This window comes from Nycticebus coucang, chromosome 18 (genome assembly GCF_027406575.1).
Source record: "Nycticebus coucang isolate mNycCou1 chromosome 18, mNycCou1.pri, whole genome shotgun sequence".
In the NCBI taxonomy this organism is placed as follows: domain Eukaryota; kingdom Metazoa; phylum Chordata; class Mammalia; order Primates; family Lorisidae; genus Nycticebus; species Nycticebus coucang.
In genome coordinates, this window is record NC_069797.1 from 21,768,431 (window position 1) to 21,790,315 (window position 21,885).

Genomic DNA, 21,885 nt, shown 5'->3' on the forward strand with positions numbered 1-21,885 from the left:
GCCTTATTTGCATGGGCTATCGGGATTGGTTGGCCTCTTGGGTGGCCTGGGCGGTGTTGGTCCGGCGCGTGACCATTCGCTGCTATGGCGGTCGCGGGGACAGCTTTCCGCCGCCTGGGCGCCTTGTCCGGAGCTGGGGCCCTAGGGTTGGCCTCCTACGGCGCGCACGGTCAGGGCACTGGGGACGAAGTTGGGACTGAGCTTGAGGCAACCTCTGGGGTCTAGTGCAGGGGCAGAGTCTACGCAAAGAGTCCAGCCTGCTACTTACCAGAAGGCCCTCGGAGCCCTAAGCCTTTTGAAGCCCCCTGGCTGGGTGCAATTGGTTTCCAGTACTGTCCGATGCTTGTTTCCACCAATTGGAAGCTTCTTGGGGGTCTTGGGGGTCTCCCTTTCTCACAAGTGTTCACTTGGGTTCCCCAAGATTGGGGGCGAGACTGGTAACCTTTCCCTCTTCTCTCCACAGGCGCCCAATTCCCAGATACCTACGGAAAGGAGGTGAAGTAACTTCTCCCGGACTGCTCGACTCGGCGGGCCTACTAAGGCATAAAGTCTGGGATTCTTGAGGGAGGTGGTGCGGACTCTAGAGTAGCAAGGGCCGCAAGCCTGGGGTGTGGGAGCAAGCTGTGACTTCGAGGGTAGGGTGGGGGAAAGAACTTTGGTTCCATGAGTCACCACAGGATTTCAGGTTCCTGTGTTGCTTAGGAAGTTGCCCCGCCCCCATTTCTCTTTTTCTTACAGCTCTTTGACAAAACCAACAAACATCACTTCTTTCACAGCCTGGCCTTGTTAGGGGTGTCCCATTGCAGGAAGCCCCTCTTGGTAATATTTCCCCCATCTAACCCTGACTAAGCTCCCACTGAGTTTTCTCAGCCTACCCTGTAGTTACAGTTCTGTTTCCTGCACTGTTTTCTTCAGGCCGGGTTACTACTAGCCTCTGGAACCACGTTATTCTGCACCAGCTTTTACTACCAGGCCCTGAGTGGAGACCCCAGCATCCAGACTTTGGCCCCTGTGGGAGGGAGCCTGCTACTCTTGGGATGGATGGCCTTGGCTCTTTGAGCTCCCTTTTGTTTAATTGCTGAGTTTACTGGATAATTTTTTGAGATTTGGAGCAGGAAGGGGATTAAAAGGGAAATACAAATAAACTTTGGAGTCTTTACTTATCTAACCTCTGGGAGAAGGAAGGGCAGGGATTCAAACTCTGAACTTACCCAGATTTCCTCTGCTTCCTAACTGTGAGCCTTGGGTTTGGGGATTTTGCTCACTTCATTTAACTTGTTATGAAATTCTTAAACTAGGGCGGCGCCTGTGGCTCAGTTGGTAAGGCACCGGCCCCATATACCGAGGGTGGCGGGTTCAAACCCGGCCCCGGCCAAACTGCAACCAAAAAATAGCCGGGCGTTGTGGCGGGCGCCTGTAGTCCCAGCTACTCGGGAGGCTGAGGCAAGAGAATCGCTTAAGCCCAGGAGTTGGAGGTTGCTGTGAGCTATGTGAGGCCATGGCACTCTACCGAGGGCCATAAAGCGAGACTCTGTCTCTACAAAAAAAAAAAAAAAAAAAAGAAATTCTTAAACTAGTGGACATCAAAGTCATAAAGAATGCTTGAAATAAAGCAGATTCCTACTGAAGCCCTTTTGAGGGGCCCGGGAATCTGTATTTTAATGAGCTTATCTTGCGTTTCTGATACCCATTAGATTTTGAAAATTACTTTAGGGTGGTGGTTTTCAGCCCTGTTCTACAGATTTGTTGGGCACTCACTTAACTAGAAGTGAGGGTTAAGGCAACGCAGGACACAAGGAGTGTCATTAGTTGCAAAATACTTTGGGGCTTAAAGCAGGGACAGATCATCATGTATTGGGGGTCAGAATATGCTTCACAGTGAGGTCTTTAAAGGAGCTTTGTTGTGTGGAGGAAACACAATGAGCAAAGAATAAGGTATTAGGGAGGGGGTTGGGCAGTGAGTCTTAATTGTGGGCAGTTTCTAAGTAAGGCAGAAAGGGAGTGAGAAAAGATAGCAAAGCAAGCTGGAGTAGTACACACAGCATGAGAGAACTAGAAGATGTTTAGAGGGGTAGTATTTACTAAGCCAGTGGTGATCATGTGTCAAATGCATGTTAGTTACAAGGAAGATCAATTATGGGCAAGATAGCCACTGTCCTTTCCCTCAAGGAATTTCTCATCTGTTGGTGGATCATTACGAGTTGTATGACATGCCTGAAGAAAAAGAACAAGAAAGCAGCTGGACAGTGGAGGGTGTGCCCCTTATATGGAAAGCCCTCACCAAGATAGTCATATTTAAAAATTGTTTTTTAGAGGCAAGGTCTTACTCTTTTCTCCCAGGTTAGAGTGCAGTGGCTGACTATAGCTCACTGCAAACTTGAAGCTCTGGATTCAATCAACCTTCCCACCTCACTCTCTCAAGTAGGTGGGACTACAGGTGAGTGCCACCACACTCCACTGATTTTTAAATGTTTTTTTAGACATGGGGTCTTGCTATCTTGCCCGGGTTGGTTTCAAACTCCTGGCCTAGAGTAGTCCTCTTACCTCAGCCTCCTAAAGCATTAGGATTACTTACAGGTATGAGCCACCAAGCCTAGCGAAGGTGGTCTTATTGAAGCTGAACTAACCATACACAAAATGGAGGGGAAATGTATTCTAGGCATAAAAATAGCTAGCAAAACAGGCTGACAGGAACAACTCAAAATCTTGAGGCAGGAGTGACTAAAGGGTCCTGGTTGGCCAGTGCAGGCCTTGTAGACAGTTGTAAGGCATTTGGACTTTATTTGCACTAAGTCATAGAAAGGTTTTATTCTTTTGTTGTTGTCTTTGAGACAGAGTCTCACTGTCGCCCTTAGTGGAATGCCATGGCATCACAGCTCAGAGCAACCTCAAACTCTTGGGCATAAGCGATTCTCTTGCCTCAGCCTCCTAGCTGGAACTACGGACGCCTGCCACAACACCTGGCTATTTTTGTTGTTGCAGTTATTGTTGTTTAGCTGGCCTGGGCTGGGTTCAAACATGCCACCCTCAGTGGATGTGGTTGGTGCTGCAACCACTGTGCTATGGGGGCTGAGCGATTGAAACGTTTTTTGTTTTTTGCAGTTTCTGGCCAGAGCTGGGTTTGAACCCAGCATCTCCAGCATATGTGGCCTACTCCTTTGAGCCACAGGTGCCACTCTGAAAGGTTCTTTTTTTTTGTTTGTTTTTGAGACAGTCTCACTATGTCACCCTCCATAGAGTGCTGTGGACATCGTAGCTCACAGCAACCTCAAACTCCTGGGCTTAAGCAATTCTCTCATCTCAGCCACCCAAGTAGCTGGGACTATAGGCGCCTTCCACAACACCTGGCTATTTTTGTTGCCGTTTGGCCAGGGCCAGGTTCGAACCCACCACTCAGTATTTGGGGCCTGCGCCCTACTCACTGAGCCACAGGTGCTGCCCACAATCATTCTTTTTAATTTCTATTTTTATGTATGTTTTATAAAGTACAATCTGTATAATGTATTCATGATGCATACTTAATTTTTCATACTTAATTCAAAAAGTAGGGAGACTCTCAATGAGAGGATTTTAGATAATCTCATCCAGTGCCATTATCTTTAATTACAATCTGCATACCTTCCCTTCTTTTTTTTTTACAATCTGCATACCTTTAAATCCAGAATTTTGGCCTTCCACACTAGTCTCTACTGAGGGTCAGATTCTTGTACCAGCAGATTTCAAGGCAGCCCTGAAGCAAGAGAGTTTATAGAGATCTGAAAGAATTCCTGGCAGCTGACCTGAGGAGTGAGAGGGTCAGCAGTGAGAGATGATAGCAAGGCTAAATGGTGAAGGCCTTGTGCTGAGAAGTTGGGCTGTTTCCTGAGGGCAATGGGGAGTCACTGAATCATTTATATCCAGGGAGGTGGTATGATTGGAAATGCATTAGTAAAGGATGACACTATTTCATTTTATTTTTATTTTTTTATTTTTAATTTTTTTTTAGAGACAGAGTCTCACTTTGTTACCCTCAGTTATTTGTTAAGTGAGTTATTTAAGTTAGTTTTGTGTAGTCAGGTGTGGCACAGCAAGGGACACTCAGACTGAAATGGTGAGAAGACTAAATTTATTACAGACTCAGAGTGAAGAAGTCAACTGATTTCATGGGGCCCATGGAAAAGAGGGTGCTGTCTAGGACTCACATGCACAACCAACAGCTGGAGAACAAAAGACAGAGGGATGTGTGGGCTGAAGCTTTATTGGAGGCCAAAGTCTTGTTACCTATCCAGGTTTCCCATGACAGGTGGACTGGTTAATTTGAAGGGAGCATGAGACTCAGGAGTTAAATTATTGAACTCACCAGACTTAAAGCAAAGGTAAGATAGTCAAGTGGTTCTGGGCATAAGCCTTATCTATCTAGAACACAAAAGCAAGAATTGGGAGGAGTTTGACTCAAAAGATATAGGTCAAGGGTGACAAGCCAGGGACAGTACAACAAGATGGATATTGAGGCAATATTAATTTTTTTTTCTTTTTTTTTTTTTGTGATTTTTGGCCGGGGCTGGGTTTGAACCCGCCACCTCCAGCATATGGGACCGGCACCCTACTCCTTGAGCCACAGGCGTCGCCCAATGAGGCAATATTAATATGAAGGAGAGTTAATGACATTTACTGAACATTTCAGGGGGTCTTCTCAATAGCCCTGTAAGTTAGCGAAGGGAAGCTAAGAGAAATGAAGTAACTCATTCTCTATTACATAGCTAGGACCTGGGTAACCTATGATTCAAACTAAGTCCCAGAGCTAAGTCTTCTACAAACAACAACAACAACAAAAAATAGATTTCAGCAGTGAAGACAGATACTTTAAAAAGATAATTTCATGCAATATGTTCAATGTTACAAGTAGATACTAAGGTGGGCTTGTTTTACCTTTGGGAATTAGTAAGGCCTGTCTGCTGGGTTTTCAGCATGAATAGGAGTTCACCAGAAAAAGAAGACAAGACCATACTGATAAAAAGTCAAAGAGGAAAACAGGAGTGCCTACGGCCCCAGACTGGCAAGAAAGAGTCAAACAGTAAGAGTAGGGCCCACACTGTACAGAGAGTCTCTTAAGCTAATCCTTTCCTCATATCTTATATCCAAGCCATCATCAAGTCCTGTTGGCTCATATACAAATCCAAGCCATCATCAAGTCCTGTTGGCTCATATACAGGTCTGGAATCTGACCATTTCTCCACACCTGGGGTTATTCTGGTATCCTCACTTCTACATCTCACCCACACAACCAAGTGCTACATTATTATTTTAATATCTCTAAAGTCTACCCCTCTGCCCTACCACAACATAGCTATCCTTTCCCCTTGACTTCTTTCTGCTAACATCTCAGCCTGGGCATCTCCACTGCAGTTTGCAGTTGTTTTTTTGTTTTGTTTTGTTTGAGACAGAGCCTCAAGCTGTCACCCTGGGTAGAGTATGTGGCATCACAGCTCACAACAACCTCCAATTCCTGGGCTCAAGCGATTCTCCTGCCTCCGCCTCCCAAGTAGCTGGGACTACAGGCGCCACAACGCCCAGCTATTTTTTCAGTTGCAGTCATCACTGTCGGCCCAGGCTGGATGCGAACCCTCCAGCTCAGGTGTATGTTGTTGGCGCCTTAGCCGCTTGAGCCACAGGCGCCTAGCCTGCAGTTTGCAGTTTTAAAGATCTTTTCTTTTTTTTTTGGCCGGGGCTAGGTTTGAACCCGCTACCTCCGGCATATGGGACCGGCGCCCTACTCCTTGAGCCACAGGCGCCGCCCTTTAAAGATCTTTCTAAAACACATTTTTTTTTTTTAGAGACAGAGTCTCACTTTATCGCCCTTGGTAGAGTGCCGTGGCGTCACACAGCTCACAGCAACCTCCAACTCTCCTGGACTCAAGGCAATTCTCTTGCCTCAGCCTCCCGAGTAGCTGGGACTACAGGCGTCCCCAGCAATGCCCGGTTATTTTTTTGTTGCAATTTGGCCGGGGCTTGAACCTGCCACCCTCGGTATACGGGGCTGGCGCTCTACCCACTGAGCCACAGGCGCCGCCCTGATCTGCTCTCTTCGCCTTAATATCTTTTGGTGGGCCCCTTGCTGCCCTTCAGGCCAAATCCCAGCTCCCACAAGGGCCTCTGCACACGTGGACGACATTCTTTCTAAATTCATTTCTTGCACCACTCAGCCAGTAGGCTCCCAAGGCGCACTGCACCTGCGGACCTCCCTCGGCCCAGGACCCAGTCCCCAGACCTCAGAACTCCTCTTGGAGGAAGCGTTTTCTTTTTTTTTTTTTTTTTGTAGAGACAGAGTTTCACTTTATGGCCCTCGGTAGAGTGCCGTGGCCTCACACAGCTCACAGCAACCTCCAACTCCTGGGCTTAAGCGATTCTCTTGCCTCAGCCTCCCGAGTAGCTGGGACTACAGGCGCCCGCCACAACGCCCGGCTAAGAGGAAGCGTTTTCTGACTGTGCTTCCTCTTCTGCCCTCCTCCCTCAAGCCGCAACTCACGCACAGTCATTACTGACACTGTTTGATGGCCTGTCACCCGCATGCCTGGGGGCGCCTGAAAGAAGTACTGTAATTGCGAGGCGCCTGAGTGCTCACCACTGAGATAGGGAGAGAGGATGGCGAGATCGCCCTTGGGAGGTAGAAAGGGGGCCAAGAGCCAGTCCTGGAAGTCAATGAGTGAGTGTTGGAGGGTGTTCCGCTGCGTCAGCGAGGCCCGAACCCAGGGGCCGGCCGCGAGAGCGCAACACAGGGAGCTCTTGCTTTCCACCAGGGGGCGCTGAGCACTCTGCGGACCCGGCGGGGTCACAGGGCTGAGCCTTAGCGGTCTGCCCCTGTGGCCATCTGCAGTCGGAGTGGAAGGTGCGGGAACGCGGGCAACATCCAGGACCGCCAACACCTGGGTCCACGGTCCCGCGGGAGAACAGGCAGCCTTCTGTCTGCGCAGACGCGCCGCTCAGGCCGGGAGGGGCGGGGCCTGGACGGGTCGAGGGGCGGAGTCAGATTCCGGGCCCACCTCCCCCAGCTTCAGAGAGCAGCCGAGGGCTCAGCACCCTGACTGTTCTGAATGCTTCAGGTGAGCAGGGGCACAGAGGGGTCTGGGAGACCATTCTCGAGGTCCAGCAGTCGGTCTGACTGCGGGTCCATCTGACCTGCCGTCTGCCAACAGCCGCCCCCGCAGAAAATGGGAGAACAAAGGGAGAGGGCGGTTCTGGGGCCCCTGAGGGAATCCGGGGTCCCAGGTACCCCGCCCCGCCCACTGACACTTTCGGTTTCTCCCGAGTCAGAGGCGCCGCCCAAGAGACCCTGGGCCGGCGCACGGCTGCTTCTCCGCGTTTTCCTTTCCGTCTTTGTGTCTGTCTCCGTGTCTGTCTGGCTGTCTCCGATCTTGCCTCCGCTTCCAGAACTAAGCCCTGATTCGGACATCCTGAAAACCCCAGCCCCTTTCTCATGGAAGGTAAGTGCGTGCAAGGCCCGGGGGTCTCCGTTATCTCCCCCAAGGACTTAGTGTCGAACACATCCTCTGAGAATGTGCTCAGACTGGCTGGGTAGGGCCCCTCCCTTCCTCCTGGGAGCCTCCGCCCTGCTCCCCTGCCCCATCTCTCTCTGCCTCTTCCCGCCACATTTCCCCCACAGTCTCGAGGACCATGGGCTAAGGAAAAAGAGGATGAGGGCGCGGATCTCTTTATAATCAACCCCTGCCCTTCCCCACAGGTTACTTGTCACCCAAAGGTTACGCCCCTTCTCCCCCACCTCCCTATCCTGTGACCGCTGGATACCCGGAGCCGGCGTTGCATCCTGGGCCTGGACAGGCGCCGGTGCCTGCCCAGGTGCCGGCCCCTGCGCCTGGCTTCGCTCTCTTCCCCTCTCCCGGCCCCGTGGCCCCGGGGTCTGCTGCCCCCTTTTTGCCACTGCCAGGGGTACCTTCTGGCCTGGAATTCCTGGTGCAGGTGAGTGGGAAGAAGGAAAGATGACAGCGAAAAGACCTGGTCGTGCAGGTGGACCAGCTGATGTCCATGCTGTGCCTCTTTTTTTAGATTGATCAAATCTTGATTCACCAGAAGGCTGAGCGAGTGGAAAGTAAGTAGGAGGAGTAGGTTGGGCCTCATGATGGTGACATGGATGGTGGGCACCTGTGGGCAGGCTGTGTCCTAAGTCTCTGGGTAACTCCTGGCAGCGTTCTTAGGCTGGGAGACCTGTAACAGGTATGAACTGCGTTCGGGGTCCGGGCAGCCCCTGGGTCAGGCAGCCGAGGAGAGCAACTGCTGCGCTCGTTTGTGCTGTGGTGCCCGTCGCCCGCTGCGTATCCGCCTGGCAGACCCCAGTGACCGTGAGGTGCTGCGTTTATACCGCCCACTCCACTGTGGATGCAGCTGCTGTCCCTGTGGCCTCCAGGAGGTGGGTGGGAGGAATGGAGTTGGGGAGACGTTCTGGTAGGGGGTGGGCCTTATAGGATGGGACAATGATGGGGCAGGCCTGGATGAGGCATGGCTAGATGGGAAAGGGCATGTTGGGATGGGAGGTTTAGTGAGGGGCCAAGTAGGTAGACTTGGGACCAGTGAGAGCTTGGGCTAGGGTACACTGGCTGGACAGTGACCATGTCTATTTCCTACTCCAGATGGAAGTACAAGCTCCACCAGGCACCACTATTGGCCATGTACTACAGACCTGGCATCCCTTCCTCCCCAAGTTCTCCATCCAGGATGCTGATCGCCAGACTGTCCTGCGAGTGGTGGGGCCCTGCTGGACCTGTGGCTGTGGCTCAGACACCAACTTTGAGGTATCAGGAATACAGGGAGATTCTTGGGAGCTTCATAAACAAGATGGCATCTTCTATGAGGTAGAATGGCCAACACTAAGGTCAAGACCCTGAATTCATCAATCCAAATCCACCATGACTCCCACCACATGTGCAATTTTCCTCTATTTGGAAATTGGATGGCCCTATGGTCTTATAATAATGGCAAAGTGGATTTCATCTTAAGGACCAATGCTGATTTTTTTTTTTTTTTTAAACAGTCTCACTTTGTCACCCTCAGTAGAATGCCATGGCCTACCTCAGAACAACCTCAAACTCTTGAACTCAACCGATTCTTTTGCCTCAGCCTCCCAAGTAACTGGGACTACAGGCACCCGCCACAATGCCCAGATATTTTTTAGAGACAGGGTCTCACTCTTGCTCAGGCTTGTCTCAACTCCTGAACTCAGGCAATCCACCCACCTCAGCCTCCCAGAGTGTTGGGATTACAGGTGTGTACCACCATGCCCAGCCCCAGTGCTGATTATTATATACAGTTCCGAGTTGGTGGTGGTGGTGAGGAACCTAAGGCCACATTGGATTTAGGGTGAAGGATGATTAAATCTGCTGTGGGCTGGGCCCATGTGGCTGCTGTACGTAAGTTTTTGAGGTCAGGCCCTGGTGTGAGCACTAATTTAATGTGTTAACATCCTGTGGCTTGCCTTGCCAACCTGGCAGTCCAAGTGGCTCCTCCAACCTGAAAAGATGATATTCTTCTCTGCATACCTTCCTGTCACCAATCCAGAGTGGTGAGAACAAGTGTGAGAACTTCAGAGTGAGGCCTGGGAAGCACCTTGGTTTGTAGAAGACAAAGGCATTCCATAGATCTTTGAGTTCTTTAAGGGATAACTCCCTATACATATAAGGGAAAAAACAGCAGGCATAATCCAGTACTTGTGATGACTTTAGTAGGTAAGTAACTTTAGGTAGAGGTGCCCTACCTAAAGTTACTTTTAAAAAATGAGTCACCTTGGTAGCTGGAGGGAGGTTCTGTGATAGGAACAGTTGAAAAAGAGATAACTGGGGCAGCGCCTGTGGCTCAGTCGGTAAGGCGCCGGCCCCATATACCGAGGGTGGCGGGTTCAAACCCGGCCCCGGCTGAACTGCAACCAAAAAATAGCCGGGCGTTGTGGCGGGCGCCTGTAGTCCCAGCTACTCGGGAGGCTGAGGCAAGAGAATCGCTTAAGCCCAGGAGTTGGGGGTTGCTGTGAGCTGTGTGAGGCCACGGCACTCTACCGAGGGCCATAAAGTGAGACTCTGTCTCTACAAAAAAAAAAAAAAAGAAAAAGAAAAAGAGATAACTGGATGATCTGTGGATGAGAATATGTAGATTGTGGGTTTCTCACAGTGTTCCTTTTACACAATTATCAATGGTTCATACTTTGGGCTGCACCCTTGGAACTGCGGTGCTAGGTAGGACAGGCCCTGCCCAGACCTGGACTGGGGTACAAGAAGTAGGGGAAAAGCTGTAGGACAGTGAGAAAAAAGGATGGGAAGGACACAGAAGGAAATTACTCCAGTTCTATTCACTGGAGAATGAGCATAGGAAAAGGACCAGGAAGTCACTGTGAGTTACCACGCACATCAGGGGGGCCTGTTGCTGCTGGGCTTAGAGAGGCCAGTGGAAATTGTGGTACTCAAAGGCTACTTACTACTGCCCCTCCCCCTAATAGACAGGATTGACTTCCCTCTAGATGAGGCTTGCATATAATGCTGGTCCCACCACCCCTACTTTGCAGATTAGAGAAAAGGCACTCCTTCAGGTAGACAAAGCCTTCTGGGTGCCTGCTTAGCTGGATTTAAACAGCCAGGATTTTAACAGCCTTCCTTTGCCTCTTAGCCAGACTAGTTTATGCAGGGCACAAACTACACCAACTGTGGGTGGCAAGGACATTGGGAAACAAAGCAAATCTAATAGCCACACACTAAGGGGATTAGACTAAATCAGGCTTCCATTTTTCCCACCACTGATATAATTTATGTCATGCATGGCCTTTGAGTAGCAAAAGATCAGAGTCTGAATCCTGATTTTTTTTTTTTTTTTGAGACAGAGTCTCACTTTGTCACCCTTGGTAGAGTGCCTTAGCATCATACCTCACAGCAACCTGAAACTCCTGGGCTTAAGTGATTCTCTTGCCTCAGCCTCCCAAGTACGTGGGACTACAGGCGCCTGCCACAATGCCCAGCTACTTTTTTTTTTTTTTTTTGTAGAGACAGAGTTTCACTTTATGGCCCTTGGTAGAGTGCCATGGCATCACACAGCTCACAGCAACCTCCAACTCCTGGGCTTAAGCGATTCTCCTGCCTCAGTCTCCCTAGTAGCTGGGACTACAGGCGCCCGCCACAACACCTGGCTATTTTTTTGTTGCAGTTCGGCCAGGGCCAGGTTTGAACCCGCCACCCTTGGTATATGGGACCGGCGCCTTACCGACTGAGCCACAGGTGCCGCCCATGCCCAGCTATTTTTAGAGACAAGGTCTCACTCTGGCTCAGGCTGGTCTCACACTTGTGAGCTCAGGCAATCCACCCACCTCAGCCTCCCAAGTGCTGGGATTACAGGCATGAGCCACCACACCCAGCCAGTAACCTCAAATTCTTGAGTTCAAGCGACCCTCCTGCCTCAGTCTTTGCAAGTAGCTGGGACCACAGGTGCCCCCCCACAATGCCCAGCTAGTTTTTCTAGTTTTCAAGAGCTTCCTAGTACTTGGGAGGCTGAGGTGGGTGGATTGCCTGAGCTCACAGGTTCAAGACCAGCCTGAGCCAGAGTGAAACCTTGTCTTTAAAAATTAGAGACCTGGGAGTGCAGGTTTTTTTTGTGCTGTGCTTGTTTTTTTAGATTGATCAGATCTTGATTCACCAGAAGGCTGAAATAGTGGAAAGTTGGAGAAATGAGGGTCTCACTCTTGCTCAGGCTGGTCACTAACCCCTTGGTCCACTCCATGGTCCACTAGCCTTAGCCTCCCAGAGTGCTAGGATAACAGGCATGAGCCACCTTGCCTGGCTCTGAATCCTGATTTTTGCTGTAGATTCACAGTATACACAGGGGGCCTATTTCCCCAGCTGTTGTATTCTGTGATGGGAACCAGTTTATTATTTTTTAATATTTTTATTTTATTTATTTATTTATTTTCGAGACAGAGTCTCACTATGTTGCCCTCGGTAGACAACAACACAGCTCACAGCAACCTCAAACTCTTGGGCTTAAGCGATTCTCTTGCCTCAGCCTCCCAAGTAGCTGGGACTACAGGCACCGGACACAGCGCCCAGTTATTTTTTTGTTGTTTAGCAGGCCCAGGCCAGGTTTGAACCCACCAGCCCTGATGCATGTGGCTGGCACTCTAACCACTGAGCTACGGGCACCGAGCCTATTTTTTATTTTTCTGAGACAGAGTCTCACTGTGTTATCCTTAGTAGACTACTGTGGTGTCATAGCTCACAACAACCTCAAACTCTTGGGCTCAAGTGATTCTCTTGCCTCAGCCTCCCACGTAGCTGGGACTACAGGCACCTGCCACAATGCCTGGCTATTTTTTTAGAGATGAGGTCTTGCTTTGGCTCAGGCTGGTCTTAAACCTGTGATCTCAGGCAATCCACCCACCTTGGGCTTCCAAGTACTAGGATTACAGATATGAGCCATGGTGCCCGACCTTGGGAACCAGTTTAGAAGGCAATAACTGGGTGATCTCTGGATGGGAAGATTCACTGTGTAGATCCTGCACATTCACACGTGGTGAATGACTGTGTGAGTTGGATTAGAGGCAGATGTGATCAGTCACCTCTCCAGTTGGGTCCTTCCTTCCTCCCTCCCTCTTGACAGGTGAAGACAAGGGATGAATCCCGTAGTGTGGGCCGCATCAGCAAGCAGTGGGGGGGACTGCTCAGAGAAGCCCTCACAGATGCAGATGACTTTGGCCTGCAGTTCCCACTGGACCTGGACGTGAGGGTGAAGGCTGTGCTGCTGGGAGCCACGTTCCTCATTGTGAGTTGGCTGCCTGCCCCCTCCTGCTTCTCCTTTGCTGTTACATGAAATTTTATGCACTTCCTGCCCTCTTGCTATGAGAAGGTTTGAGACAATGTATGGGGGGTTGAGGTTCCAGAGTTGGTTTATGGGAGCTGAGCCAGGCTGGCCCGGCAGATCTCCTGCTAAGAGTGGCCTCCCCTCAGGACTACATGTTCTTCGAGAAGCGAGGCAGCACTGGGCCCTCTGCTATCACCAGTTAGAGACCACTTTGGTTTGAGACCATCACTTCAACCAGAACTCAAGATGGTTCTGCCTTGGCCTGGCCCTTCCTCAGAGGCAGCACCTTTCCTCCATGTATACTGCAGGGGACAGATAAGGGGCCCATCCCTACCCTACTCCAAGGTCTCCAGCCCCTGTGGTCTTCACAGAAGAGTATGTATGAGAAAGCCTGCCCCCTGCTACCTCCTGCCACTGTCTCCTAGCAGTCCCTTAGGACACAGGCATATGGGCTTTCAAACTTTCCCTACCCACTGCCTCCCACCCTCTTTGGGGGATGGCCTCTGCTCCAGAGGAGGCCTTTGGATCCTAGGACTTGGGTTTTACAGTTATGCAACAGAGCTGGGGTGGGGAAGGGCAAGTGACACCAAAGACGGCAAATATAGCCACCTGCATCAGCTTGGCCAAGTAGCTCAGCCTCAGACCATGGCACTTTGAGAGGGTTCCCACCTTCCTACCAGTAGCTTTGGCAGTGCCAGTTTCCTGTTCCTCTTGGAACCTCCCTGCCCATAGCTGGTGCTTGCTGCAGCTTCCTGTGCCTTATTTAACCACCCTTCCTTCCCTTGCTCTAGGAAGGAGGCTGCCTCTTTGTATGTTATATTCATATAAACTTTGTAACTTTTTGAACATTGGAAGATGTATATAATGGGGGGAAGGGGTAGAAGAAAGACTTGGTATGGGACAAAAGGGGAATGTGACAGCTGTGCTTGGGCAGGGGCTGGCTGCTTCATAATGCATGCTACCAGATCAAATGAACTTGAGTTCAAAAGAGTAATTGTCATCCCCTACAGTGGCCCTGTGTGTCTCAAGTCAGTATGGCTGCTTCCATCATCCAGGATGACAGCCTAGATTCCACTGTGGTGACTGATGACAGTTCAGGATGGCTGTACCCATGATCCAGTGTGGCCACTTCATCATCCTCTGTAGCAAGTAGAATCTTCCTCTGGACAGGGTGTATAGTAGCCCATTTCCTCAAAGTCCTTCTCTTGTTTTGGACTGTGATAGGCAGAGTGGGTTAGATCCTTCTTGGCCTCAGAGGGCAAGGGCAGGGTAGGAAAGAGACATTTGTCATTGCCTGACCCCAGGCTCCTCCTCTACCTGCCTGCAGTGGGTGGGATTTCCCCAGGTGAGAAAGTTTGCCCTCGTCAGGACCTTGTTCTGGTTCTGTTTGGTCCCACAAACCCGGCCCCGAGGTACCCAGGGTTTCTATTCTAGTGTCCATGCCCATAGAAGCAGAGCTCAGGGCCGGGCTAGGACATAGCGGCTGGCAGCTGAGAGATCCCACTGGTAATGCTCCAGGATGCTCCGGCAGTCAGCTCTGGACCGGCTACTAAGATGGAAAAGCTGGTCTACCTGTGGGAACAGAAGAGAGGGCAGATGACCACTAGGTGTCAGGGACAGGGGAGGAGGTAGCCCCAGAGAAGGATCTGGCTTTACTTTGAGGTTCCGGATGGCAGAATCCACATCTCCCCCAGTGGCTTTTAGTGCTGCCTGGCACTCCTGGTGGGTGACTCCATGTACACTCAGCTCCATCTGAGGGGGACAGAACCTTACTTAGTTTCCTGCCCCAGCCTATAGCCTTTTTTGGACGACAGTGACCATTTCAGTGAAACCTCACCTCTGTAATCTTCCTCTGCAACTCAGGGTTGGGTAGGAGGCCTCTAGAGGGAACAGAGGCTTTACTGGCTCCAGGAGCTCCCATTGGGTGATCGTGTGGAGGTTCTCTTTTAGGCCAGGAAGGTCGCTCCCTAGGTGGCTGGCTGTTCTGAGAGGAGCTGGAGGCAAAAGGTAGATGTGGAGGCAGGCCTGGGTGTCCCTGGGGCATAGCTCTGGTTTGTCGAAGTTCAGGGGGGCTTGAACCACCCCCTGTTGGTCGAGTGCCCAGGGAAAGAACTGACTCCAGACTCTTGGAAATGCCTGTGAAGTTGAGAAAGAAAGAACTTGAGAGGAGGCCCCGGTGCAGGTCCTGTCTTCTTACTCTCTGTCTTCTTCTGTGCTGAGCTGGATGGTTTTGCAAACATACATAGCTAAGCTAGCCAGCCCTGTCCTTAGGATGATTCATGTGTTAGGTGGGACAATAAAACAGGCATGCAAATGGACACCCAGGCTTAGGCAACTGAGGGTCTGAAGAATCGAGAGCTCAGAGGTCAGTGGGGAGGTTCTGTTCAGTAGGGAAGGCAGGGGTGCTTCACAACTCTCCACGTAGCTAGGATGCCAACAGACTGAATTTGGGGCAAGGATATCTATCATATGCAAAGGCATATATATTCAGGCAGGGGACAGAACTGGAGGTTTGTTCTGGACCTCCTCAAAGACCTTGGAGTCCCACCACACCCACCTTTCATCCTCTGCAGGGGCACATTCCTTCTCTGGCCCAGTGCTGGAGGTAGATCCCGAAGCTTTGTCTTCTTTCTGTTCCTGTCAGAGAATGATCCAGTTCATCCTCAACACCCCCCGCTCTCTACTCCACATATCAATGTTCCCACTCAAGGAAACTCTCTAGGCCACCCAGGAGACCAAGGTGGAAGCTCTAGCTGGGAGACAAAGTTCAGGATCATGCCCAGCTTCGCCCTGGTCCTGTTCCCAAGCTTCCCTTCCAGAAAAGTTGCTAGACTTGGCTCCCCTAGCCCAGCTGTATCCCCCAAACTTTTCAGGACCTCACCCATCTGTGCTTCCTCGGGGCTGCTCTCCCTGGGTAGGGGAGCCTCTATGGACTGGATAAGTAGCTGGCAAGCCAGACAAGTCCGTCAGTGTCACTGCTGAGGCTGGGAAGCTGCCCACTTGGAAAGTGCGACCATTCTGGCCCTTCCAGACTGTGGAGTCCGGGCTGTGGGAAGAGGAGCTGGTGATTGGGATGAGAGCAGGAGGATGGGTGGGGTCTGGGTTGCAGCCCACATTCAGCTACCAGGCTGTGTGCCTTGCAGCTGTATCTGCCTAGGGGAAGGGAAGCCTGTCTCTAATGCAAAAGGGCTCTGTGGGCCAGTGGTAGCTCCAGGAGAGAGGCCAGGACTGGGCTGGAGCACTCAGGGCCCGGTGAGGAGAGATCAGGGTTCAAGGAGTAGGGGAGAAAAGATCAGGGTCCAGGAGTCAGGAGGTTGAGAGGGTGTCTTCCTCCTGGAGATGCTTGGGAGGCATGGGGCTGTCACCTGCCCTCGATGATGGTGATGGGATCACCAGGCTCCATCCTCAGGGTGCCTGGCTCTGTGACATTCCTTACACAGCGTCCTTCAGAAGGCCAGGCCTGTGGAGATGGGAGGAGAGAGTGTCTGGGCTTATAGCTTGAGTCAGAAAGGTAATATGGGAGCAGGGAAGAAAGAACTCCCTCAGATTTGTGTACCCGTCAATCAAACCCGTATTAGGTATGTCCTCTGTGCTGGGCCCAGGGTGGAACTCTCCCTGTCCCCCAGTTGCAGTCTGGTGGGAGAGGCAGACCTGGATCCTATATCAAGCTGGATACTGCCCAGGGTTCAGGAGCAACAGAGAAAGACCCTGTCTCTACCTAAATCTTCACAGCCACTGTTCCCTATCTGGTCTTCCCATCCTCAGCATCATCCCTCTGATTCATTCTTGCACCACCCCAAAGTGATATAATGTGCAAAGCTGGCTTTGACTCCCCTGCTCAATACCCTTCCATTGCTCCCAAATGCCATCAAAAAAAAGTCTAAATTTTAACAGTAGAGTGTGATGATTTAGGGAACAGCCCTGAAGTCAAATTAATTGGTTTAAATCCCAACTCCTCTACTTACTGGGTGACTTTAGGCAAGTCATGTACACTATCAGTACCTCAACTGCCCCATCAGTAAAATGGAGATGATAATTATCTCATCGGGTGGCTGAGAGGATGAAATAAGTGACTGCATAAGGATCCACATAAAGCACGTAGTATGGTTTCTTACACAGGTTAAGACTTGTACATGTTAGCGTTACTTGCCACACCTCACAAAAGCTTTCATCATGCAACCCCTGTTCACTCTGCAGCCTCATTATTTCCATTTCCCCCTCCCACGCTGAACTATTCCTCTGCATGTCAAACACTCCCTGCAACCTATTGCTCTCTCCTCTGTGTTCCTTTTCTGGCCCAGACACAGACCCTAGTCCTCTAGCCTGCATCTGTGTAGCCCCAAGCTGCCTCCCCAGGGCTCTGAGCTCCCTGCAGGTATGGACTCAATCTGTTTGTCTCAGAGTTTGGTCCTAGAGCCCACCACTGGCTACTGGATATGTTAGTCTTGTGCATGTAATCCTGGGGAGAGAGAATGGAGGGAAGAGAGACTGTGTATCTGGAGAGGTGGGAGTTCCCACCTCTTGGAGAAGCCCTTCCAGGTGGGAAAAGGTAGGCCGGTCAGCAGGGTGGAGGGCCCAGCAGCGCAAGGCGAGTGCATAGAGGGCCCTGGAGCAGAGGGGAGGCCTAGGGAGCCGGGCTCGGTCCTTCTCCAGCCTCTGCAGGATGAGGTATGGCGGGACCCCGGCCCAGGGCTCCTTGCCTCTGGAGAACATCTCCCACAGCGTCACCCCAAACATCCACACATCTGAAGCGGATGAGAAAGCTCCCTGGCGCAAGCTCTCTGGTGCACACCTGCAGGAAGGAAGTGGAACTGAGCTTACCTTCCACTGAACACCACTCCCTCATGCTCTCCCGTCCTCAGAGGTTCTCCTATCCAATGATGACAACTCCTCTTGTCCCACCCTTATTCAGAAGACCAGCCCTGGAGCTCCCCTTAGCTGCTGCCCTCCAGACCGACCTCTGCCCCAATGACCCCAGGGCATGCCCTCACCAAGCGTAGGGGATGGGCCGGGGCCCACCCATGATGTAGCGACCCCGGGCACCGCCCAGCGGCCGCACCAGCCCAAAGTCTGCCACTTTGATCCTGCGGGGTGAAGCCAGCAATAGGTTGCGTGTTGCAAGGTCTCGGTGCACTAACCCACGGGCTCCCAGGTATACCATGGCCCCTGCCAACTGCCGCAGGAAGAGGCAGAGCAGGGCCACGGGCAGTGGGGGTGTAGGGGCTGGGGCTGTCAGGCGCGCCTGCAGGGAGCCCAGCGGAGCCAGCTCCATCACCTGTAGGAGCACAGGCCTTGTGAGCAGTAGTCCTCCTCACAGGACTCTGGCCACCCACCCTCCTGCTGCACACCAGCCCCGGAGCTGTGTGGGGGAACCAGCGTCTGGATCTGCTCACCATCTGCAGAGGCTGGCCCAGTACAAGGCCGTGCAGTTGCAGCACATGTGGGTGCTCCAGGTTCATCATGACTGACACCTCTCTAAGAAAGTCCCCCAGCTCTGTGCCAACAGGGCCTTCGGGACCTACCCTGAGGGACTTGACAGCCACTGGGACCTGGAGGTAGGGGAACACCATCAGCACCCTGTTGAACCACCATGCCAGGGCCAGACTAGAGAGGGCATGAAGAACAGAGGGGGCAGCTACAATCACCACACACTCACACTCTGGCCGCTGGGCAGGGTCCACAGTCCCCGGTGCACCACGCCAAAGCAACCTGAGCCCAGCAGCTCCCCTCTGCACACAGCATCCTCTGGGATCAGACACTTGAGTCCCCCCTCTGGCTCAGAGAGGCGCAGTGGGCTGTCTGAGGGTAGGGTAGGCTCCTTCTGCTCTTGGGCAAAACCTCCAAGAATCTGAAACAGGTGTGGGAAATCAGGTGTGCAGAACCCCCAAGCCCCTTCCTGTGACTCAGCCCACCTCATTCCCAGGCTTAAGCTGCCTTCAACCCCCCACAACACACACCTTGTAAACCCAGTTCTTAGACTTGAGCCCTGAACGGTGCTTCTTCAGAGCTTCAGCCAGTCTGCGCTGGGCTGGGGGAGGCCAGAATCAGAGGGCTGGGATGGAGGTGAGGGGGTGCAGGGCATAGATTTACAGGCAAGAATGGGTGGAGAGAGGCAGGCAATGATAGGCTGGGGAAGGACAGACTAGGGTCTTGGGGCAGGGGTCCCTCACCAGGTCGGCCCATGCCAATGCCATCCAGATCCTCAGGCCTTACAAAGTCGAAATGCTCTGGCCGAGTAACATTAAGCTCCTCAAGGATGGGCCGGTAAAACTGGGCCAGCTGGATGTCCCGGAGCAGCCTCAGCAGCCACAGGGAGCCCGCCTCAGGGAGCATGTCTGGAGAAGGAATCCTAATGATGTTGGCATTCTCCTTCAGATATTCAGCCCAGGGTAGGCACCTCAGAAACTCAGGCGCCAGAGACAGGGTCTCCATTTCCATCCATAAGCCATCAAGAAACACTCAGGTATGCAGAGAGGGACACATCAGATAGCCAGGAACCCTAACCACTCAAACCCCAGTAGCATGCTCCCCATGCCAAGGCCTCCAGATGCTCTCTCCCCTCACACCTGAGAAACTTGTCCTCCTCACACCTGAGAAACTTGTCCTCCTCACACCTGAGATTTTGGTACACTGCCTGCTTGCAACAACAGACTCCAGGTATGATGCTCCAGATGATATCCTGAGATATTAAGGCACACTGCCTCAGTACTCCTAGGACAACAGACCTGAGCTACTCTGTTACACGTACCCACTCTAGAGACTCCTCCCTCCTCAAACATGAGACATTTTTGCCTACCACACACACAGTGAACATGCCCAGATAAGCTAACCACTTCATACCTCAGGCAAGTAGGTAAACACAAGCATACACACACACACAAAGGTACGCTGCCTCCCACATGCTGCTACATACTACATACTGAGACCCTCAGATATACTGCAAAGCATATCCTATCAAAGCTGAGACATTTCAGGATGTGGCTACAAAACACTCAGGCTGACTGTCACATGCCCGGATCACATCTGTGTCCTTGAGACCCTGTAGTTCACTGTCTCCACACACCAAAGATACCAGATCCCTTGCCGCACACGTCCACCAGACCCCAGGCCCACGTAAACGCACATAACACATAAGACACCAGGGTACAGTGTCCACACATGTCTTAGTTACACCAGCACACTGTCCGTGGACCCAGAGACGGCCAGAATCATTGCCTCGTAGACACTTGAGGCAGCAACATTTGAAATCAAATCCGCCATTTGCGATGTGCCGCTAAGCTTAGGTCCTGCCTAGGGGGCCACCTAGGCGGCCAGGTGCAGTCCCGTCCACACCCACATCTCAGCTCCAGGTACGGATCTCTGCCAGCAGCCTGAGTCACTCAACCTTCAGGCAACTCCACCAACCTTTGTCAAATAAGCCTCTAGGTGCTGCTGTACTGGCTGCCTTGCACGAACGCTCTCTCTTACACCTGACTCCCCCCACCCAACGCCTCTAGTTAAATGGAAGCCCCGATACTGGCCCAGATGGAAACGCGTAGATGCGGTAGGAACTGGGCGCGAGCAGGGGTTGAGGAGGAGAAAGCCCAGAATCTGGGAGACCCGGCACCGCAGGTAAGGTGGGAAGAGGAAAGCAGGCAGAAGGGCGGCAGGAGGAAACGCAGCTGCGGGAGGGAAGGATCCAGGAAGAGAAAGGGAGCCCCGGCATCCCGCGGACGCACCTCAGCGACCGTCGCTTCGCCTGCGCGCCCCACCCCGGGGCGCCCTGCTTGGTAGGGACCTCACCTGGAGAAGGCGGAAGCACCGGCTGCGGAGCCGCCCAGGTTGCCCCGACTAAATCCGGAGAAGGGCGGGACAGGAGTAAATCCCGCGGAGGGCGGGGACCTGGCGGCTGGCCCGGGGCTGGCGAGGGCCTCGCCCCTAGTTCCCGGGTGAGACTCCACCAACTTTCTGGCTGCCCCTTTCTCCTCCAGCCCCGATCGACCTCTAGACCATGAGAAGCCTGCTTTCACTCGTCCTTTGCTCGCCTTCCTTCACACCGTCTTTCCACCCTTCTCCGAAGAACTTTCTAATCCTTCCCAGGCTTTGCTCCTCCTGACCTGTCCCCCACGCTCTCTCCCAGAATCCTTCACCTGTCTCAACCCCGACCCTACTCCTTAAATAGGCACCTGGAAGAGCTTAGCCTGGCCGGGCAGTGCCAGTGGAATGCCGAACGGGACATTCTTCCTGCTATTCCACCAACTCCTTAATTAATGAAGGAGAGCCAGGCGATACGCGGGGCTTTGGGGTGGGTCCAGGGCCGAGAGATGTGCGTTGGCACCAGAAGTCAGCCCGCAGCCTAGACAGAGCCTATGTTGATCATGGGCAGCACTCCATGCCTCAGGGCACTCCTCCCCTTACTGACACTTTCTGGTCTCTTTCCAGTATAACTCCCTGCCCCAGGGAGCCGCTGCTAACCCCAGGACTCTGCACATTGCAACCTGTCCTATGGTCACAGGGACACAGTTCAGGGCCTTGAAGAATGCCCTGAGGAAAAGCATTCCCTCTCCCTTTTCATCCGGGGTGCCACAGAGGAAGCTGCCAGTCTTAGGACATTTGGTTAGCCTCCTGTCCCCAGGAAGAATGTGTGAATGTGGCAGCTGCTGTCCCAGAGGTCTCTTGGAGAAAAAAGCCCTCCTTGTCTTGTTAAACACATGGGATGTTCCAGCACTGATAGGAAAATCTTTTTTTTTTTTTTTTTTGTAGAGACAGAGTCTCATTGTACCACCCTCGGTAGAGTGCTGTGGCATCACACGGCTCACAGCAACCTCTAACTCTTGGGCTTACACAATTCTCTTGCCTCAGCCTCCCGAGTAGCTGGGACTACAGGCGCCCGCCACAACGCCCGGCTATTTTTTTGTTGCAGTTTGACCGGGGCTGGGTTTGAACCCGCCACCCTCGGCATATGGGGCCGGCGCCCTACTCACTGAGCCACAGGCGCCGCCCCTGATAGGAAAATCTTAGTAATGCGTTCTTCATGTACTGTTTTCTTGCTAATTCTCTTGCCCTCCAACTATGCCAACTCATCAT

At 52.2% G+C, this 21,885-nt stretch overlaps 3 protein-coding genes across 12 annotated transcripts; 2 read left to right on the plus strand and 1 right to left on the minus strand.

Moving 5' to 3' along the window:
• Nucleotides 1–39: 39 nt before the first annotated feature.
• TMEM256 (transmembrane protein 256) lies at nucleotides 40–1,145 on the plus strand. Its single transcript, XM_053569810.1, has 4 exons — nucleotides 40–169; nucleotides 464–495; nucleotides 739–819; nucleotides 916–1,145. Exons 1-4 carry the CDS (start codon nucleotides 85–87, stop codon nucleotides 1,057–1,059), a joined length of 342 nt encoding a protein of 113 aa, XP_053425785.1. The 5' UTR covers nucleotides 40–84; the 3' UTR covers nucleotides 1,060–1,145.
• A 5,324-nt stretch (nucleotides 1,146–6,469) lies between these two features.
• PLSCR3 (phospholipid scramblase 3) lies at nucleotides 6,470–13,670 on the plus strand. Of its 4 annotated transcripts, none has more exons than XM_053569840.1 (7): nucleotides 6,841–7,079; nucleotides 7,291–7,460; nucleotides 8,041–8,083; nucleotides 8,181–8,401; nucleotides 8,622–8,783; nucleotides 12,619–12,780; nucleotides 12,966–13,670. In XM_053569840.1, exons 5-7 carry the CDS (start codon nucleotides 8,622–8,624, stop codon nucleotides 13,020–13,022), a joined length of 381 nt encoding a protein of 126 aa, XP_053425815.1. In that variant the 5' UTR covers nucleotides 6,841–7,079; nucleotides 7,291–7,460; nucleotides 8,041–8,083; nucleotides 8,181–8,401; the 3' UTR covers nucleotides 13,023–13,670. The 4 variants fall into 4 exon arrangements, with proteins under 4 accessions (XP_053425812.1, XP_053425815.1, XP_053425814.1 ...); XM_053569839.1 differs by having other exon boundaries at nucleotides 6,979–7,079; nucleotides 7,287–7,460; XM_053569838.1 differs by lacking the exon at nucleotides 6,841–7,079 and adding an exon at nucleotides 7,718–7,953 and having other exon boundaries at nucleotides 7,217–7,460.
• A 134-nt stretch (nucleotides 13,671–13,804) lies between these two features.
• TNK1 (tyrosine kinase non receptor 1) lies at nucleotides 13,805–21,114 on the minus strand. 7 transcript variants are annotated; one of them, XM_053569831.1, is made up of 14 exons: nucleotides 20,602–20,787; nucleotides 19,434–19,498; nucleotides 18,990–19,154; nucleotides 18,777–18,847; nucleotides 18,476–18,667; nucleotides 18,213–18,368; nucleotides 17,811–18,094; nucleotides 17,338–17,611; nucleotides 16,185–16,279; nucleotides 15,701–15,865; nucleotides 15,377–15,456; nucleotides 14,657–14,955; nucleotides 14,476–14,571; nucleotides 13,805–14,391 (listed from the first exon to the last, which is right to left on the minus strand). In XM_053569831.1, the coding sequence occupies exons 3-14, from the start codon at nucleotides 19,150–19,152 to the stop codon at nucleotides 14,278–14,280; spliced, it is 1,989 nt and encodes a 662-aa protein (XP_053425806.1). In that variant the 5' UTR covers nucleotides 19,153–19,154; nucleotides 19,434–19,498; nucleotides 20,602–20,787; the 3' UTR covers nucleotides 13,805–14,277. The 7 variants fall into 7 exon arrangements, with proteins under 7 accessions (XP_053425806.1, XP_053425804.1, XP_053425805.1 ...); XM_053569829.1 differs by lacking the exon at nucleotides 20,602–20,787 and adding an exon at nucleotides 20,538–20,568; XM_053569830.1 differs by lacking the exon at nucleotides 20,602–20,787 and adding an exon at nucleotides 20,538–20,557 and having other exon boundaries at nucleotides 19,410–19,498.
• Nucleotides 21,115–21,885: the final 771 nt, after the last annotated feature.

Excerpts from the sequence above, each read along its gene's own strand:
- TMEM256 (XM_053569810.1), top strand. The coding sequence starts at position 85 with ATGGCGGTCGCGGGGACAGCTTTCCGCCGCCTGGGCGCCTTGTCCGGA. Across the intron at positions 170-463 it reads GGCCTCCTACGGCGCGCACG|GCGCCCAATTCCCAGATACC; the intron begins GTCAGGGCACTG and ends TTCTCTCCACAG. Across the intron at positions 820-915 it reads ATTGCAGGAAGCCCCTCTTG|GCCGGGTTACTACTAGCCTC; the intron begins GTAATATTTCCC and ends TGTTTTCTTCAG.
- PLSCR3 (XM_053569837.1), top strand. The coding sequence starts at position 7,188 with ATGGGAGAACAAAGGGAGAGGGCGGTTCTGGGGCCCCTGAGGGAATCC. Across the intron at positions 8,784-12,618 it reads GCTCAGACACCAACTTTGAG|GTGAAGACAAGGGATGAATC; the intron begins GTATCAGGAATA and ends CCCTCTTGACAG. Across the intron at positions 12,781-12,965 it reads TGGGAGCCACGTTCCTCATT|GACTACATGTTCTTCGAGAA; the intron begins GTGAGTTGGCTG and ends GCCTCCCCTCAG.
- TNK1 (XM_053569826.1), bottom strand. The coding sequence starts at position 19,257 with ATGGAAATGGAGACCCTGTCTCTGGCGCCTGAGTTTCTGAGGTGCCTA. Across the intron at positions 16,280-17,337 it reads TGGAAGGGCTTCTCCAAGAG|GCCTGGCCTTCTGAAGGACG; the intron begins GTGGGAACTCCC and ends CCATCTCCACAG. Across the intron at positions 14,956-15,376 it reads GCCCCTGCAGAGGATGAAAG|GCATTTCCAAGAGTCTGGAG; the intron begins GTGGGTGTGGTG and ends TCAACTTCACAG.